Raw genomic sequence first — 17651 nt, forward strand, 5'->3', positions numbered from 1 at the left:
AAGTATGGCCATCGTTCCTGCGTCGAAATTTGAAAATTTACGTTGTTTGCGTAAGTCGTCTGTGAATAGGGCTGGACGCCATTTACGTTCACGTCAAAACCAATGACGTCCTTGCGACGTCATTTATCACAATGCACGTCGGAAAATTTTAGGGACGGCGCATGCGCAGTACGTTTGGCGCGGGAACACGCCTAATTTAAATGATCCACGCCCCCCACCCGGATCATTTGAATTAGGTGGGCTTGCGCCGGGGGATTTACGCTACGCCGCCGCAACTTTATAGGCAAGTGCTTTGTGAATCAAGCACTTGCCCGTAAAACTTGCGGCGGCGTAACGTAAACGAGATACGTTATGCCCGCATAGTTTTACGCCAAGATACGAGAATCTGGGCCAAGGAGTTTAGGGGAATAAAATGGTAAATGACAGATTGCACCATTTATGTCATTATTGATTTTTCCCATAGTTATACTTAACATCACACAATGCTTCTAGGGTCAAAAAGTGTTTTTCACAATTTTTTTTTACCAAAAAATAAAAGATCTTTCCACTCGATAAAGAGAACCCCAATCAGGGAAATGTAATTCCCCCTGAAGAAGTCGTAGGGATATGACCACATACTCTTTGTGAGATCAGATCTCTTGTAGCTGTACTGTATGATTGGTCTATGGAGGTGACCAATAGACGGACAGGAAAACTAGATAATAAGGAGATCCAATCTTCACCTGATGAAATCCTATAGACTTTCATCAGAACTGAATAAAACACAAGTAGCCAGCTGGGATAAGGTTGTAATGTTGAATGCATCCCGTAAAACAGCAGCAACTTGGTGTGGCAAGGCCTGTGCCAGATTAAGAAGTTGCTTTCTCATGGAATGGAGACGTTGGCATGGTTGGTGTCCCTGTCTGCAAAGTTGTCATCCATGAGAGGAGGTGGAACATGGACAGGAGGTCTTGATTATGGGCTTAGCTGGAGCCCTCATGATTGACAGGTATAGAAATTGTCAGCAGAACCTGGAAAGGATTCTCCCACTGAGGCTTCAGAGGCTTGGCAAGATGCCGCTTGACTGCTACCCAGTCTCCCTGTACTGAGGCAGTGTTGGTCATGTATTGGCTCAGGACCAGGCAATGAAGAAAACACTTGAGAATACAGCTCAGTTAGTTATTCATGCAAATGCATTACAAGTTTAGTCAAAGCCCCATAAAAAGGGTACAGATGAGAGGCATAAGGAAGCGGTTCATTGTTGCCTGCCCCAAAAAAATGTGAATATTTAGAATAGACAAGGGGGCAGATCCACGTACCTCTGCGCCGGGCGCAGCGTATCTAAGATACACTACGCCGCCGTAACTTTGTTCTTTTTTTTTCGAATCCTGAAAGAATTTGCGCCGTAAGTTATGGCGGCGTAGTGTATCTTTGGCGGCGTAATGGCGTGCCATTAAAATCTCTGTGATGGGGGCGCATTTTATGTTAATACGTCGTGACCCGACGTAAACAACATTTTTTTTTAACTGCGCATGCGCCGTCCGTTGGGGTATGCCAGTGCTCATGCTCGAAATTAACCCGGAACAAGCCAATGCTCACGACGGTGACGTCATTCTACGCAAATCCCTATTCGCGAACGACTATTGCAAACAACGTAAAAAATTCAAAATTGTACGCGGGAACGACGGTCATACTTAACATTGAGTACGCCTCATAACAGCAGCTTTAACTATATGCTGGAAAAAGCCAAACGCAAACGACGTAAAAAATGCGCCGGCCGGTCGTACGTTTGTGGATCGCCGTAACTAGCTATTTTGCATACTCGACGTGGAATTCGACAGAAACGCCACCTAGCGGCCGCTGAAAAATTGCAGCTTAGATCCGACGGCGTACTAAGACGTACGCCTGTCGGATCTAGCCGAGATGCCGTCGTATCTTGTTTTGAGGATACAAAACAAAGATAAGACGCGGAAAATTTTAAATTACGTGGCGTAGCAAGAGATACGCCGGCGTAATACCTTTGTGGATCTGCCCCATGGTCTTTCCAGGTTGTGCCTGATGGACATAAATACTAAAGTCTCCATCCATCACATTCCCGTTTGCTTACTTTTTTGTTCTTCAAAATAGCAATATACTTTAAATATCTGTGAGATGACATGAGCTGTGAAATTGACACCCTGAAGTCTTTCATTGCAGCTTAGCTCCTCCCCCTTCTTCCAGAGTTTCTTTACTGCAGCTGAAGTGTGTGAATCCTCTGGTGTTTGATTAGTCCGGGATTTTTCGTAAAAGCTTTGTCACATTTAGAACATTGAAATGGCTTCTCTCCAGTGTGAACCCTCTGGTGTGTGATAAGGCTTGTCTTCACTCTAAAAGCTTTATCACATTCTGAACACTGATATGGCTTCTCTCCAGTGTGAACCCTCTGGTGTGTGGTAAGGTCTGTCTTCACTCTAAAAGCTTTATCACATTCTGAACACTGATACAGCTTCTCTCCAGTGTGAATCCTCTGGTGTGTGTTAAGATATGACTTACATGCAAAAGCTTTGCCACATTCAGAACATTGATATGGCTTCTCACTGGTGTGGACCCGTGTGTGTTCTAAAAGTGTGTGCCTCGCTATAAAAGCTTTATCACATTCAGGACACTGATACAGCTTCTCTCCAGTGTGAATCTTCTGGTGTTTGATAAGGCTTGACTTCTGTGTAAAAGCTATGTCACATTCAGAACACTCATATGGCTTCTCTTCAATGTGAATTTTCTGATGTCTGTTAAGCCCTCTCTTGTCTGTATAAGCTTTGTCACATTCAGAACATGCATAGGGCCTCTCTCCAGTGTGAGTCATCTGGTGTCTGATAAGTTCTCTCTTCTCTGCGAAAGCTTTTTTACATTCAGAACACTCATAGCTCTTCTTTCCAGTGTGATTCATCTGGTGAATGAAAAGGTGTGACTTTGTTTTATAAGCTTTGTTACATTCAGAACACTGATACGGCTTCTCTCCAGTGTGAACCCTCTGGTGTGTGATAAGCTCTCTCTTTGTTATAAAAGATTTGCCACATTCAGAACACTCGTATGACTTCTCTCCAGTGTGAATCTTCTGGTGTGCGATAAGATATGACTTAGATGTAAAAGCTTTGTCACATTCTGAACATTGATATGGCTTCTCTCCAGTATGAATCCTCTTGTGTGTGATAAAATTAGCTTCCTGTATAAAAGCTTTGTCACATTCTGAACATTGATATGGCCTCTTTCCAGTATGAATCATCTTGTGTGTGTGAAGGCCACCCTTCTGTGTAAAAGTTTTTCCACATTCAGAACACCGAAAAGGTTTCTCTCCAGTGTGAACCCTCTGGTGTGTGATAAGCTCTCTCTTTGTTATAAAAGCTTTGTCACATTCAGAACACTCATATGACTTCTCCCCAGTGTGAATCATCTGGTGTCTGATAAGATTTGACTTAGATGTAAAAGCTTTGTCACATTCTGAACATTGATATGGCTTCTCTCCAGTGTGAACCTTCTGGTGTGTGATACGTTTTGCCTCCATTGTAAATCTTTATCACATTCCAAACATTAAATATCTTCTGAAATTACTCCTCTTATGTATACATGGTTTGGACTTTATTGTAAAGCCATTGTCACTTCCAGAACACTGAAATTACTTCTCTCTTGTTGTCCTCTGAGGATGGATCAATGTTGAAGAGGATCCAAAACACTTACAACATTTAGACCATGGATATGTCTTGAATCCTGTGTGAATCTTCCAGTGAATTGCAAAAAAGACTTTCCGTCACTTAAGACACTCATATGGCTCGTTTCTCATCTGACTTATGTTTTTTTATGACAAGTCTGACCAAAAACTTGAATGGATTACATCTGCTGTATATAGAAAAAAATAAAAAAAAGTCAGAATTTTATATAAAGGGTTAAAGTTGTGTTCTATGTTTTACATGTATTATTAAATATATCTTATAGAAGGAATATGTACAATATTATACATGTTTAAATATTTGTATTCTATTTTATTGGGGACAATCTATTATTCCTATTGGCTGGTAAAATTGACAGTTTATTACAATTTCCTGCAGGAGAATCTAATTTCTTTGTTCTAATTTACTGCATTGTGCTGCATAGTGATGGGGGGGGGGGATGTGATTGGTATTGACTTGTAGACATGTTTCCCCAATCTATCTAAAAATCCAAACATTGCCGATGTAAATACAAAAACCATTGAAATTCCGAAAATTAAAAAAAAGTTACACTCACCAGTAACGTCTTTTCCAGAAGTCTTCAAAGACAACATCCCTGAGAGAGAGAGAAGACTCCCCAGCTAGCCCTTAAGTTCATTCAGATTACCTTCGGCCCAGTGCTGGGACAAGGTAATCCAGTGCCTGGGGGTAAAATGGAAAACTGCACCCCCCACCTATCATCCCCACCAATCCCCGATCCCTGTTGTGTAAAGAAGGGGGCGGGTTAATATATCTGCATGTGACAAAAGGGGCCAGATTCATGTAGCACTTACGCTGGCGTATCTCGAGATGCGTGGCGTAAGTCTAAATGTGCACTGTCGTATCTCTGCGCCGTACCCACAGAACCACATACGCCTCAAAATAGACTTCTTCCTACCGCCGTAACTTTTCTAACTTTGCGGCGTGGGCGCATATTTACGCTGGACGGATCTGGCGCGGCCATGTTTTTTTGGTTTTAAATATGCAAATGAGGGAGATACGCCGATTCAGAAAACTACGTTTGGCCAGCGCAGGCTACTCCCGGTGCGCGTAACTGGAAATTCCGGTGGAAAGTTACCCCTCATAAAGCAGGGGTAACTTTGCACCACACTTGCACAGGTCAGCTGGAGAGCAGCTACAGCAGCACTGTTACAGACGACCTGAGCTGGGCACTTGCTGGACAACACTTCTGTGTGCCAACATGCCAGGGGCAGCCGTGGTCATAGCACTACTGCGTCGACGGGCATGTAGGAGGGCATGGGAGAGGATATTCCGAGCGCGCATTGACGTCTTTGGCATGGGGGATTTGGAGGTGTATCGCATCTACAGATTCAGCCCTGAAGCCATCCTGGAAATAGCCACAACCCTGCAGGATGACATCACCAGCAAGACACACCGCTCACATGCAGTGCAGCCACTGGTCAAGGTACTGGCAACACTGCATTTCCTCGCCACTGGATCTTTTCAGCGTACAAGTGGAGCTGTGACTGGGATGTCACAATCCAGCATGAGCAGATGTGTGCACCAGGTTATCCCCGCAATCCTCAGACGCATGTCCCACCACTTCATCAAACCCACCCAGGAGGTCCAGCGGCAGAAGACAATGACAGATTTCTGCACAATTGCCAGATTCCCACGCACTGTGGGGGCCATTGATTGCACACATGTGGCACTACGGCCCCCCCGTGAAACAGAGCACCTATACTGCAATCGGAAGCACTGGCATTCAATCAATGTACAGGTGATAGCCAATGTGCCAATACCTCATATGGCACATCCGTGCCAAACACCCAGGGTCCAGTCATGACAGCTTCATATACCGTCAAAGCAACATCCCCACAGAATTTGAGCAGAACGTGTACAGGGACAGCTGGCTGGTTGGTGAGTGACATGGGTGTCAGGCATGACTGTCCGACCCCATGATGCAGACATCACGAGGGGCACATGCATGACTAACATCCTCCTGTCTTTTCCCTTCCAGGTGACGCGGCATATGCACTGGGACCCCATCTCATGACTCCATTCCGGAAACCGCAAACCCCAGGAGAGAGAAGATACAATGAAGCTCACGCACGTACCCGTGGAGTGGTGGAACGCACCTTTGGCCTCCTGAAGTCCCGTTTCCGATGCCTGGATAAGTCTGGGGGTACCCTGTTGTATTCCCCAAACTTTGTGTGCCAGATCATCGTTGCATGTTGCATTCTACACAACTTCGCCGTGAGAAAGGGCCTGGAGATTGACATACGTGATGACCTGACCCCCGAACCACATAATCCCCCCCTGCCCGAGGCTACCCCATCTGCTGAGGGAAGAGCAGTCAGGAGATGCCTCGTGGTAGGCTTTTTTTCACGTTAAACACACACATTAATCATGGCACAATGAGAATGCACGCATGCACACCAATGTGGTCCCTATCACACACACACTACATCCACATCAAATTGGATTAGACCTTAGTACACCGCTCGGGACTTGGGAGCAGCAACGTCACGCCAAGGCTCCAATTATGTCAATGTACATTCATACACCTTTCACACGGGTCGTGGGGATCACTTCTCCCCAACGACTGAGGGTGACAAGAAAGAAGAAAGTAAAAAAAACTCATAACCTGAGTATCAAATAAATAGCCACAAAAATCAATGGCCCTGTCGTGGGCTTTGTCTTGTCCCTAGGCTCCTGGGGCGCAGTTGCCTGGGGCGAGCCACAGCTGGTGGGGCTGGGGGGGCTGGTGGGGCTGGGGGGCTGGTGGTGGAACCTCCCCCAGTCTCTCCTTGCCATTGCCATGGCTAGCCGGTGGAGGTAGGTATTTGTGGCAGCCTGCATCCACAGCCGGCAGGTAGTATTGCTGCGCTGCTGGCGCCGTGTCAGCCTCCCCTCCTCTCTGACAGCATCTGCCAGGCTCCGGACCTCTGAGACCAGGCCAGATGTTGTGTCCTGCAGGTCCACCAGACAGGACAGAAGGGCTGCCCCGTTCCCCATAATGTCCTGCAGGCTTTCATTGATGAGACGACTCTGCCCAGCCTGCTGCGTGATGGCCGCCTGCACAGCCACAGTGCAGGCAGCCTGGCTCTCGGCCGAGGAGGCCAGGCTATCTGCGACCCGATGCAGATCCCCCGCAAGACTACCAATATGGTGGGTCTGCCTTGTCTGGTCCCTTGCCAGATGGTCCTCCAACTCCTCAGGGACTCCACGAGATTTTTTGGAAGCCTTCCTAGGGGCAGGAGAGGCTTGAGGCCGGCTGGATGAGCTGGTGTCCCGTGAGGGACTGGCCCTGGAGGGGCTGGTGTCACGTGAGGGGCTGGCCCTGATAGGGATTGAGAGCCCTGAGGGGGTAACTCTCATGAGGGGGGAGGTTTGGGAGGGGCCAGGAATGGAGGTCTCCACCAACAGATATACGGCATCCTCCTCTACCCCGACGTGCTCCTCCTCCACTTCCTCCAGCACTGAGGTAGGGGCAGTCTCCACCATGGATGGGGTGGGTCGCCCTGCAGCCGATGATGGCCCAGCTCCATCCTGCACATCTGTGGATTACACAAATCATTCAGATGTTGGTGAACCCACACACTTGTCACATGTTACCTCCCCCCCCACACACATGCTACACACCCGAAATAAGATCAAACACACTTACCTGTCCTCAAGGGCTGATCCCCAGAATCAAATTCCTCCAGGCCCTCCACAAGCTCCTTATCCAGGAACCTGGCCACGACCATGTCCTCAGGCGTCAGGGTGATCCTGGTGGCTGGTCCTCCACCTGTGCCAGTGGCATGTTTCTTCCTGGCAACCAATTTTTCTTTGACCAGTCTCCGCAGGTCGTTAATTTTTTTCCGGATGTGTTTTGGCTCCCTCTCCGCCACACCCAAAGCATTGACCTGTGTGGTTATTTCCGCATAAATGCGGGTTTTATCAGCTTTGCCAGTGTGGCCACTCTGTGGCCCATAGAGGCGGGCCCCATGTTGGGAGAGCCCATGTATAATTACAGCCCTCTCCTCTGGGCTGAAATTAGTCATCCTCCGCTCACCTGATGAATCTCCAGCAGCCATAATTCCCCAAAAAAACAAGAGCAAAAGACCTAGCAGGAACCAAAAATGCTTGGGTACTTTTGCACTTGTAGGGCGGATGTCTGGGCGTATTTATGGACTGGGCGTAGGCAGTGGGCCGGCGTATCTTAGGGGTCACGCCGGGGCGCAGTTCTGAGCATGTGCAGATTGGGGCAGTCACCCCGTCAAGGTCACTGCAGATGTGCAGTACAAGTTCCGCCCGATGTATCTCCCTGCGCCACGGTCGGAGCTTCATCAGCATAGGGTGACGCCCACTTGCAGTTACGCCGCCTTACGCCCTCTAAAATACGACCCGCTGGTGCATCTGGGTGAGAATTTTCTTGGTGAATCATGTAAAGGCCTCTCTGCGCTGGTCCGGCGTAGCGGAAAAAAGATGCGCTACGCCGGCAGAAAGATGTGCCATTGTATGTGAATCTGGCCCAATGTTTGTAATGTTTGTGGCATGCAACTGCATAGTGCCAATATTTGTTTACATCAGCCGACTGCAGACTTTAGCCCGATGTCAGCTGAATACAGGTTACAGGAGTGCAGAAAAAAGTGCACTCTGGTTACCTACAGGGGTTCTTTCACATGGGTTTTCCTTGCAGGTCCTCCTCTTAATTTTTCAGGATGACCTGATCGGAAAGGTCCATGCAGCCCTATCAGAAGGACCTGATTGGAAGGTCCATGCAGCCCTATCAGAAGGACCTGATTGGAAGGTCCATGCAGCCCTATCAGGAGGACCTGATCGGAAGGTCCATGCAGTCCTATGGACAGGCTGATGTAAATGGATTATTTACACCTGCCTAGCTCTGAATCCTTCCAGGTCTAGGGAAAAAAACAAAAAATGTAGGACTTTATCTGGACCTAAATGTGACATATCGGAGAAAGTCAGACAGTAAATAGACACTGGAGTCTGATTTCATCCAGCCGCCCATAGAGCTGTCACAGGTCCTCCTGTGTCTCCTGCCACAAACAGAAATGGGGACAAATGGAAAAAAAACTGACATCCATCCTGTTCAGCTCTGATTCATGAAGGGATCTGCTCATGGATCCTCTGCTGATTGAAGAGGGCTCCGTTCCATTTCAGAGGATCCTTAGGGCTTGTTCACACATGTGTCTGGGGGAAGTAAAACCAGGTGTTTGAGCCATGATTTTACTGACCCCCTGTCTGAACACTAAACATACAACTGCTGCCAGCTGTACACATCCTGCGGCCATGATGCTGTGCTTAAAGTGGTTGTAAATCCCCCTGCAGTACGTGTACCTATAACAAGGTTTACCTGTAGGTACTGTAAATATTTCCTAAACATGCACTGTTTAGGAGATATATGCTGTACACTGCACCAATGATGTCATCGGCACATGGGCTGTGAAGAAATGGCCCTCCGAGGTGTTTCTTCACTAGCAAATGCAGTGACTGATGGCTCCCACGCGCATGACTTCACATGACTCTGGCCAGTCACAGAGCCAGAGTCTGCGGCCCTGGAAGGAAGAGGAGCGAAGATGGATGCAGCCACCAGTGGGGACAGCACAGGCTTCATTTTCAGGTAAGTGCCACATAATGGGCTAGTATACAATGCACACTAGCCCATAATACTTTTACTTTGCAGGGGAAAAAAGAGAAAGTAAATGCCATCAGGGTTTACTTCCTCTTTATTCAGCAGTTTGCTGCCACCGAACATGGTAATGAGGTTCAATGTTGATGGGGACAAGGGCCTCATCCCTACAACAGTGGCCGGTGGTTGTGGGGGTTTGAGGGTGGGGAGCCCCCAGATCCCGCCCCCCCATGTGAAGGAGTATCGATTACCAATTCACCAAAAAAGTGTACAAATAAGTAACAAAAACAAGTTTTTGACAAATCCGGATATAGTGTCCCTTGATATAAATCCATCGTCAATCATGCCGCCTGCCAACCCGCCAAAAAATAAAAATGCTCCGCCTTCTGAGATGGTTTCCTGCCAAATGTCTCCTATACAAGAAATGAAAAGGGCAAAGGAGGCATTCGGCGGGCAGCCGTCCCAAAGTTTGTTTTCTCTTTTGGGTCTGGCGGGCGATGCGATTGATGATGGATTCACATCGAGGGACACTATTTTTTTATTTTAAAATAAAGAATTTGTCAAAAAACGTTCTTGTTTTTATTACTTTTTGTACACTTTTTGATGCACATTCACAAGGGGGGGGGGGGATCTGTGGGCCCCCTTGTTAAAGGGGTTTTCCAGATTCTGATAAGCCCCACTGCCTCACAACCACCGGTCATGGGGATGAGGCCCCCTGTCCCCATCAACATCGGGACAAGGTGCTTTTAGGGTGGGGGCAGGGTGCCGGCAATTGCAACCGCAATTGGAATTTTACCTTTTTTTTTTCTTTCTTTAGAAATGTAATTTTTGCAGGTTTTATGTATTCTACAGATGCACCATTTTACAGGCACATTGAGGGGACCCCCCAGGCACCATATTTAAAAAAAAACATAATTTAAGCATAATTAAAAATCGCTGATTCTGAAAAAAAAATGTTTAAAATATTTTGCATTGATACATGTCCTCCAGGGTAGTACCCGGACCCCCATACCCCTATTGTTGCCAATTATAAGCCTTCAAAATGGGCATTTGTGATTTTTTTCCTGTTCAGCTCCCATAGACTTCAATGGGGTTTGCGGTTTAGGTTAGAACATTTCCGCTGTTCCGGAGTTTTGCTGGGAACCGTACAGTCCATCCCTACCCATATTTAAGAGACAGTAAACAGCTTATAAACATTCTGGAGAAATTCCCGGGGGAAAGGAAAATGTAATCTTAATAGCCAGATTCAGAAAGACTGGCTTAACTTTGAGGCCGCGTAGTATATCGCATATATGCTACGCCGCCGTAAGTCAGAGAGGCAAGTGCTGTATTCACAAAGCACTTGCCTTCTAAGTTACAGCGGCGTAGCGTAAATGGGCCGGCGTAAGGGCGCCTAATTCAAATGAGGAACAGGGGGGTGTGTTTTATGTTAATGACTCGTGACCCAACGTGATTGATATTTTTAACGAACGGCGCATGCGCCGTCCGTGGACATATCCCAGTGTGCATTGCTCCAAAGTACGCCGCAAGGACTTACGCAAACAACGTAAAAATTTCAAAATTTGACGCGGGAACGACGTCCATACTTAACATTGGCTAGTCCAGATTTTTGTTGGACTAACTTTACGCCTGAAAACGCCTTGCGTAAACGGCATATCTTTACTGCGACGGGCAAGCGTACGTTCGTGAATAGGCGTATCTCGCTGATTTACGCATTCTAGGCATAAATCAGCATTCACGCCCCTAGCGGCCGGCCTAAGTAGAAAACTAAGATACGTCGGCGCAGGCCGTCGTATCTTAGCGACATTTAAGTGTATCTCATTTTAAGAATACACTTAGGCCCCATACTCACGAGCAAACATGTCTGCTGAAACTGGCCCGCAGGCCAGTTTCAGCAGACATGTTTGGTCGTGTGTGGGCGCGAGCGGGCCGAATTCCAGCAAACATTTGCCCGCCGGGCCTTTTCCCAGCAGACAAATATTCCTGGACTTGTTTTAAAACAGTCCGCTGGAATTCAGCCCGCTCGGACATGTACGGTCGTCAGTACAGACCTACCGTACATGTCCAGGCGCCCGCCGTCCCTCGCATGCGTCGAATGACTTCGACGCATGCGTGGAAGCATTTTAAAGGCGGGCCGCCCACGTCGCCGCGTCATTGTCGCGGCGACACCGCGTCATCGACGCGGCGACACCGCGGACACGCCCCGCGTATTGTTTACGCGCGGACTTCTGTACGATGGTGTGTACAACCATCGTACAGAAGCCCTCTGGCAGACATGTATGGTGGAAACGGTCCGACGGACCGCTTTCACCATACATGTTTGTCCGTGTGTACCCGGCCTTAAAGATACGACGGCTTAGATTCAGAATTACGACGGAGTATCTACTGATACGCCGGCTTAAAGGGGTTTTCCACCTTTTTTTTAAGTTTATTAAAAGTCAGCAGCTACAAAAAGTGTAGCTGCTGGCTTTTAATAAACAGACACTTACCTGCTCCACGGCTCCAGCGTCTTCATTCTTAGTGTGGGCACCCGGCAGTGACAGCTTTCGGCTTCACGGCCGGGCACCCACTGCGCATGCGCGAGCGGCAGTGCGCATGCGCGAGCGGCGCCGTCCGATTGGACAGGCGCTCACCTACAGGGAGGGGCTGTGAAAAGGCGATTAAGCTAATCGCCTTTCCAGCCCCTCGGCGGAAGGAGGAAGTGGGACAGGAAGTCCCCTTCTCCTGAAGCCCCCACTCCCCCCCCAAAAAAATTACATGCCAAATGTGGCATGTAAGGGGGCGAGGAGTGGGTTAAGCGGAAGTTCCATTTTTAGGTGTAACTCCGCTTTAACTCTTTCTGAATCTGGCTATTAGCCACTATTGACGTGAACTCCTTATACACAAACATACACCAACAGGATGCGCCAAACATCTGTAAAATGGGCATTGGGCACCAAATCTGATTATTGTCAGAACAAAAACTAATTTATCTTACAATCTCTAGAACTGGCCATGGGTAGTAATTATTTTTGGCACAATAAAACCTATTACAGACAACAGGAAGGAGTTGTCATGGGAGCCAAGTACGCTCCCGGCGTGTCCAATATCTTTGTAAGTAAATGGGAGCAAGAGGTGATATACGGTAAGCTGTAACCGGACTTGGCACTATAAAAAAGTTGTCTATTGAGCAAATTTGAGTGTAATTTTTTTTGCTTAGTAGCTTTAATGATATTGTAGCAATCTTGCGTGATGATGTTATTCTATATACTTTGAGAATCAATACATACGGAGAACCCCAGGCAGTACTTTGCGCCATTACTTGGAATCCGAATACACATGAACTGACCGCAATGAGGATAGGTGTCTGACAGTGACATTACACTTTAATTGCTTGCTTGAAAGGTGAACAGGCAATTTACATTCCGGGGGTGATGAATCGTTGTCTGCACTGTATATTATTTATTATTTTCACGGAGGAAGGTGTTTTCATTATTTTAAAATGTTTGTTATTTTGGACATTTGTAGCAATATTATACAAGTGTGTGTAGCACACTATTAATCTATCACTAATTACTATACAAAAGTTATATTGACGACATCTTTGTCCTCTGGAAGGAGGAATGCCATTGGGTACAGGAGGCTAAAAACCTTCCCCGGGGAAATTTTATTTGGACTTGGTGGTATGTAAACAAGACGATAAGTTTGGTACCCGCACATTTTTCAAAGAAACAGACTGCAATGGCCACATCCCTACACATAGCTGCCACCATTCTAAGTGGATAGTAGGGATGAGCTGAACACCCCCCGTTCGGTTCGCACCAGAACCTTCGAACGGACCGAACGTTTGCGGGAAACTTTAGAACCCCATTAAAGTCTATGGGACTTGAACGTTGAAAATCAAAAGTGCTAATTTTAAAGGCTAATATGCAAGTTATTGTCCTAAAACAGGTTTGGAGACCCGGTTTTGCCCCAGGGGACTTGTATCAATGCAAAAAATGAAGCAGTGATTTAAATGATGCTTTAAGTGAAAAAAAAAAGAAAAATTCCTTTAAATATCGTACCTGCTGGGTGTCTATGGTATGCCTGTGAAGTGGCACATGTTTCCCGTGTTTAGAACTGTCCCTGCACAAAATGAGATTACTGTAAGAAAAAAGTCATTTAAAATTGCTTGTGGCTTTAATGTAATGTCTGGTCCCTGCAATATGGATGAAAATCACTGAGAAAAATAGCATGGGTTTCCCCCCCCCTCCCCCAGGTCATTACCAGCCCCTTTGGCCCTATATACTTTGAACAGCAGTATACAGGCGGTGCAAACAAGACAGGGACTGTAGGTTTGTTGTTAAGTAGAATCTGATTGTAATTTTGAACAGGTACATTTTTTAAAGTGTAGCTTCAGTCATAAAATTTATTTTTAAGCTTTTCTGAAAACATAGAGAAGGGTTTTCACCCCTGTAACATTTGTTTTGCTCACTTTCTGTCCCAATGACAAATGATTTTTTGAAAACATTTTTTTTTGTGAAACAAGGATTGGTGATAAAGCATCAGTGGACAGGAGACACCTTTTACAGAGGAGAATTTCCCTTCCTAGGGGTAGATTTCCTCTCACTTCCTGTTGTCTCCTTCCGTTTGCAAGTAGGAGTCATTTGTAAGTTGGATGTTTGAAAGTAGGGGCCTGACGTATATACTCTGCAGAAATTTGGGCCCTAGGTGTTGCCACAACACTGTAAGCCCTCACAGTTAGTCTTGGTGGGCACTGGAACGCCCTGCTGTGTGAACCATTTTATCAATAATTGTAATTACATGACATTGTTGAACAGGGGCAGAAAAATTGGGCCTTTAGTGCTGGCGCTGGTGCCACAACACTGTAAGTCCTCACAGTTACTCTTGGTGTGTGCAGGAATGACCCCTGCTGTTAAATATTAGATCAATAATTGTAATTACATGCCCCTGTTGAACAGGGGCAGAAAAATTGGGCCTTATGCACTGGTTCCACAACACAGCAACCCCTCACAGATACTGTAGTTGGACCGCAGGAATGAGCCCGCTGCAAAGTATTGCATCAAAAATTGTAATTACACACCCCTGTTAAACAGGGGCAGAAAAATTGGGCCTTAGCCACTGGTGGCGGTGCCCAGAACCAAAAAATTATCTTACAAGCTATCAGCATGATCATTGAGGAGGAAAAGGATAGTCACTCAGCATAACAGGATAGTCACTCAACATCAGCATAGGCAGTCTTGAAGGGATCTGACATTTAAAAAAAATATATCCAGTTACATCAGCATCCGGTGCTTGGTAGCTGGTGATCCAAGGCTGATTAATTTTTATGAAGGTCAGTTGATCGACCGAGTCTGTGGACAGGCGCACCCTGTGATCGGTTACAAAGCCTCCAGCAGCACTGAATGTGCGTTCTGAAAGAACGCTGGATGCAGGACAGGTCAGTAGCTCAATTGCATACTGTGCAAGCTCTGGCCAGTGATCCATCCTCAAGACGCAGTAAGCCAGAGGGTTTTCGGTGGGAAAGGTGTCCAAGTCTGATCTTGCCCCTAGGTATTTTCCGCACCATGTAAAACAGACGGTGGCGATGGTTGCTGGAACCGGTCATACCTTGGGGCTGCGGACTAAAAAATTGTCTGAATACATTGGTCAGTCGGCCACCTTCTCCATCGCTCCATTTGTGACTGAATCAAGCCTTTGCAACATGTTGCAAAGCCTTTGCAGCACCAGGATTTTGTAACCTCCCAGTCTCTGGGAATGCGTTGCACAGACCTTTCTGCAAGGCCTCCTAAAAATGCTTCATCTTCTGCTCCCTCTGCGCCGGCAAGGTAAGGTCCGCAACCTTATTCTTGTAACATGGATCAAGGAGGGTTGCCAGCCAGTAAAGATCCCTCTCCTTGATAGCACGAATACGAGGATTCTTCCGCAGGCTTTGCAGGATCAGGGAGGCCATACAGCATAGGTTTGCTGATGCATTTGATGCAAAGTCCTCTGGGTCACTGAGGACGACATCATCCGCAGCCACCTTGTTCCAGCCACGTACAAGTCTATGGGTTTCTTGGGACTGTAATTGATCCCTTGAAGACTGCTGCTGATGCTGAGTGCTAGGCTCCACCTCCATGCTGACACAATCCTCCTCCTCCCCCTCATACTCTTCCTGTGTGATAGGCAGGCAAGCAGGAACACTGTCTGGATAAAGGGGGCCTTGAGGGGTAAGGAAGTCCTCCTCTTCCTCCCTCTGTTCTGCCTCAAGGGCCCTGTCCATTATTCCATGCAGCGTGTGCTCAAACAGGTGGATAAGAGGGAAAGTGTCACTGATGCATACACTGTCACTGCTCACCATCCTCGTGGCCTACTCAAATGGTGACAGGACAGTGCATGCATCCCTGATCATGGCCCACTGGCATGGGGAAAAAACAAGCTCCCCTGACCCTGTCCTGGTGCCATATTGGCACAGATACTCATTGATGGCCCTCTGCTGCGTGTGCAGCCACTGCAGCATGGCCAACGTAGATTTACACCTCGTGGGCATGTCACAGATTAGGCAGTTCTTGGGCAGGTTGTATTTCTTTTGGAGGTCAGCCGAGCACTGGCATTATATGACCGTCGGAAATGCACACAGAGTTTCCTAGCCTGCTTCAGTACATCCTGTAAGCCCGGGTACCTGCCCAAGTACCGCTGCTACACCAAATTAAGGACATGAGCAAAACAGGGCACATGGGTCAGTTTTCCCTGTCGCAGGGCAGAGAGGAGGTTGGTGCCATTGTCGCAAACCACCATTCCTGGCTTAAGCTGGTGTGGCGTCAACCACCCCTGAGCCTGCCCCTGCAGAGCTGACAGAACCTCTGCCCCAGTGTGGCTCCTGTCCCCCAAGCACACCAGCTCACGCACCGCATGGCATCATTTTGCCTGCATACCTGCATAGCCCCTTGAACGCCTATGGAGCACCACTGGTTCTGAGGACACATCAGTACAGGAAGAGGCCACAGAGGAAGGAGAGGAGGGGGTGGAGGAGAGAGGTGTGTCACAATCACCAGTAGTAGCATTTTGGAGGCGTGGTGGTGGAACAACCTCCAACACTACTGTACCTTGTCCTGCATCCTTCCCAGCTGCCAGCAGAGTCACCCAATGCACTGTGAAAGATAGGCAACGTCCCTGTCCATGCCTTCTGGACCATGAGTCAGCAGTAATATGCACCTTATCACTGACCGCCCTGTCCAGCGAGGCATGGACATTGTCTTCCACATGCCGATAGAGAATCGCCTTCTGTGAGAAAAAGTGTTGTTTGGGAACGTGCCACTGGGGTACCGCACATTCCACAAACTCATGGAAGGGGGCAGAATCTACCAACTGAAAAGGCAGCAGTTGAAGTGCTAGCAATTTAGCCAAGCTAGCATTCAACCACTGGGCATGTGGATGGCTGGGAGAGTACTTCTTTCGGCGCTGCAGCAGCTGGGGCAGGGACATTTTTCTACAAGTACTTGGCTGTGACACACCTTCAGTCCTATCAGTGCAGGCTTCAGAGAGGACTGAGGGTATAGTGGGGTTGGAGATTCCAGCTGATGAGGAACAAGGGGAGGTCCGCTTTGTTCTTTCGTGTGGGACTTTGAGGTACGCTTGCCAACAAATTCATGGCAGGTCGACATATGTCTGGTCAAGCATGTGGTGCCCAAGCGGGTGAAGTTTTGGCCACGCTAGATACGCTTGCGACATATGTTGCAAATAGCAGCGGTGCGATCTGATGCACTCGTCTCAAAAGAGGCCCACACCAAAGAACTTTTGGAATAACGCGGAGAGACAGCAGCGCCCTGCACATGCGGAGCTCTGCTTTGTGATGCAGTCGGTGTGCTGCCCTTAAGCTGGCCCCTGGATGGCATCCTGCCTCGTTGGAGATGTTGCAGAGTCTGCTTGCCCTCCTTTATCGGCTCGTGACTCTCTGCCTCTCCTTGTTGTCCTTCCAGACATAATAATGGTCTGCAGGGAGATGCAGCTGCACAAATACTGACAATACTTGCTGATCCCTGCCTGTGGTATTAATCTGAGAACACCAGCAAATGTATTGACGTAGCTTTAGGTGCACACTGTGCAGAGGACACAGTACACAATGTGAAAATACTTGCAGCTAGCACAATCACCTGCCTGCCTGTCAGTATATTAGGAAGAGCGGATCTAGCTAAACTCAATACAGTGTATAAATATATATACAACACCTGGGATGCATATATATCCTCTACACACTGTAACTGAAACTGACTCGCCTGCCTGCCTGCCTCTCTATCTAACTAAAAAAAAATACACTCTCTCTCTCTCTCTGTCTTAACCACCGCAACACACTACACAAGGCCATCACGGAGGCAGCCTTATATAGTGTG

General features: G+C 47.5%; 1 protein-coding gene across 1 annotated transcript in view; it reads right to left on the reverse strand.

Annotated features, from left to right (window-relative positions):
* Nucleotides 1-4116, reverse strand: part of LOC120921534 (zinc finger protein 850-like) — a 260049-nt gene extending 255933 nt beyond the window's left edge. The window contains 1 exon segment of the mRNA XM_040334033.1: nucleotides 2211-4116. Coding sequence (XP_040189967.1) covers nucleotides 2211-3520 — 1310 coding nt within the window. The 5' untranslated portion in view covers nucleotides 3521-4116.
* Nucleotides 4117-17651: the final 13535 nt, after the last annotated feature.

The sequence above is a fragment of the Rana temporaria genome, assembly GCF_905171775.1.
Source record: "Rana temporaria chromosome 2 unlocalized genomic scaffold, aRanTem1.1 chr2a, whole genome shotgun sequence".
Classification (NCBI taxonomy): Eukaryota; Metazoa; Chordata; class Amphibia; order Anura; family Ranidae; genus Rana; species Rana temporaria.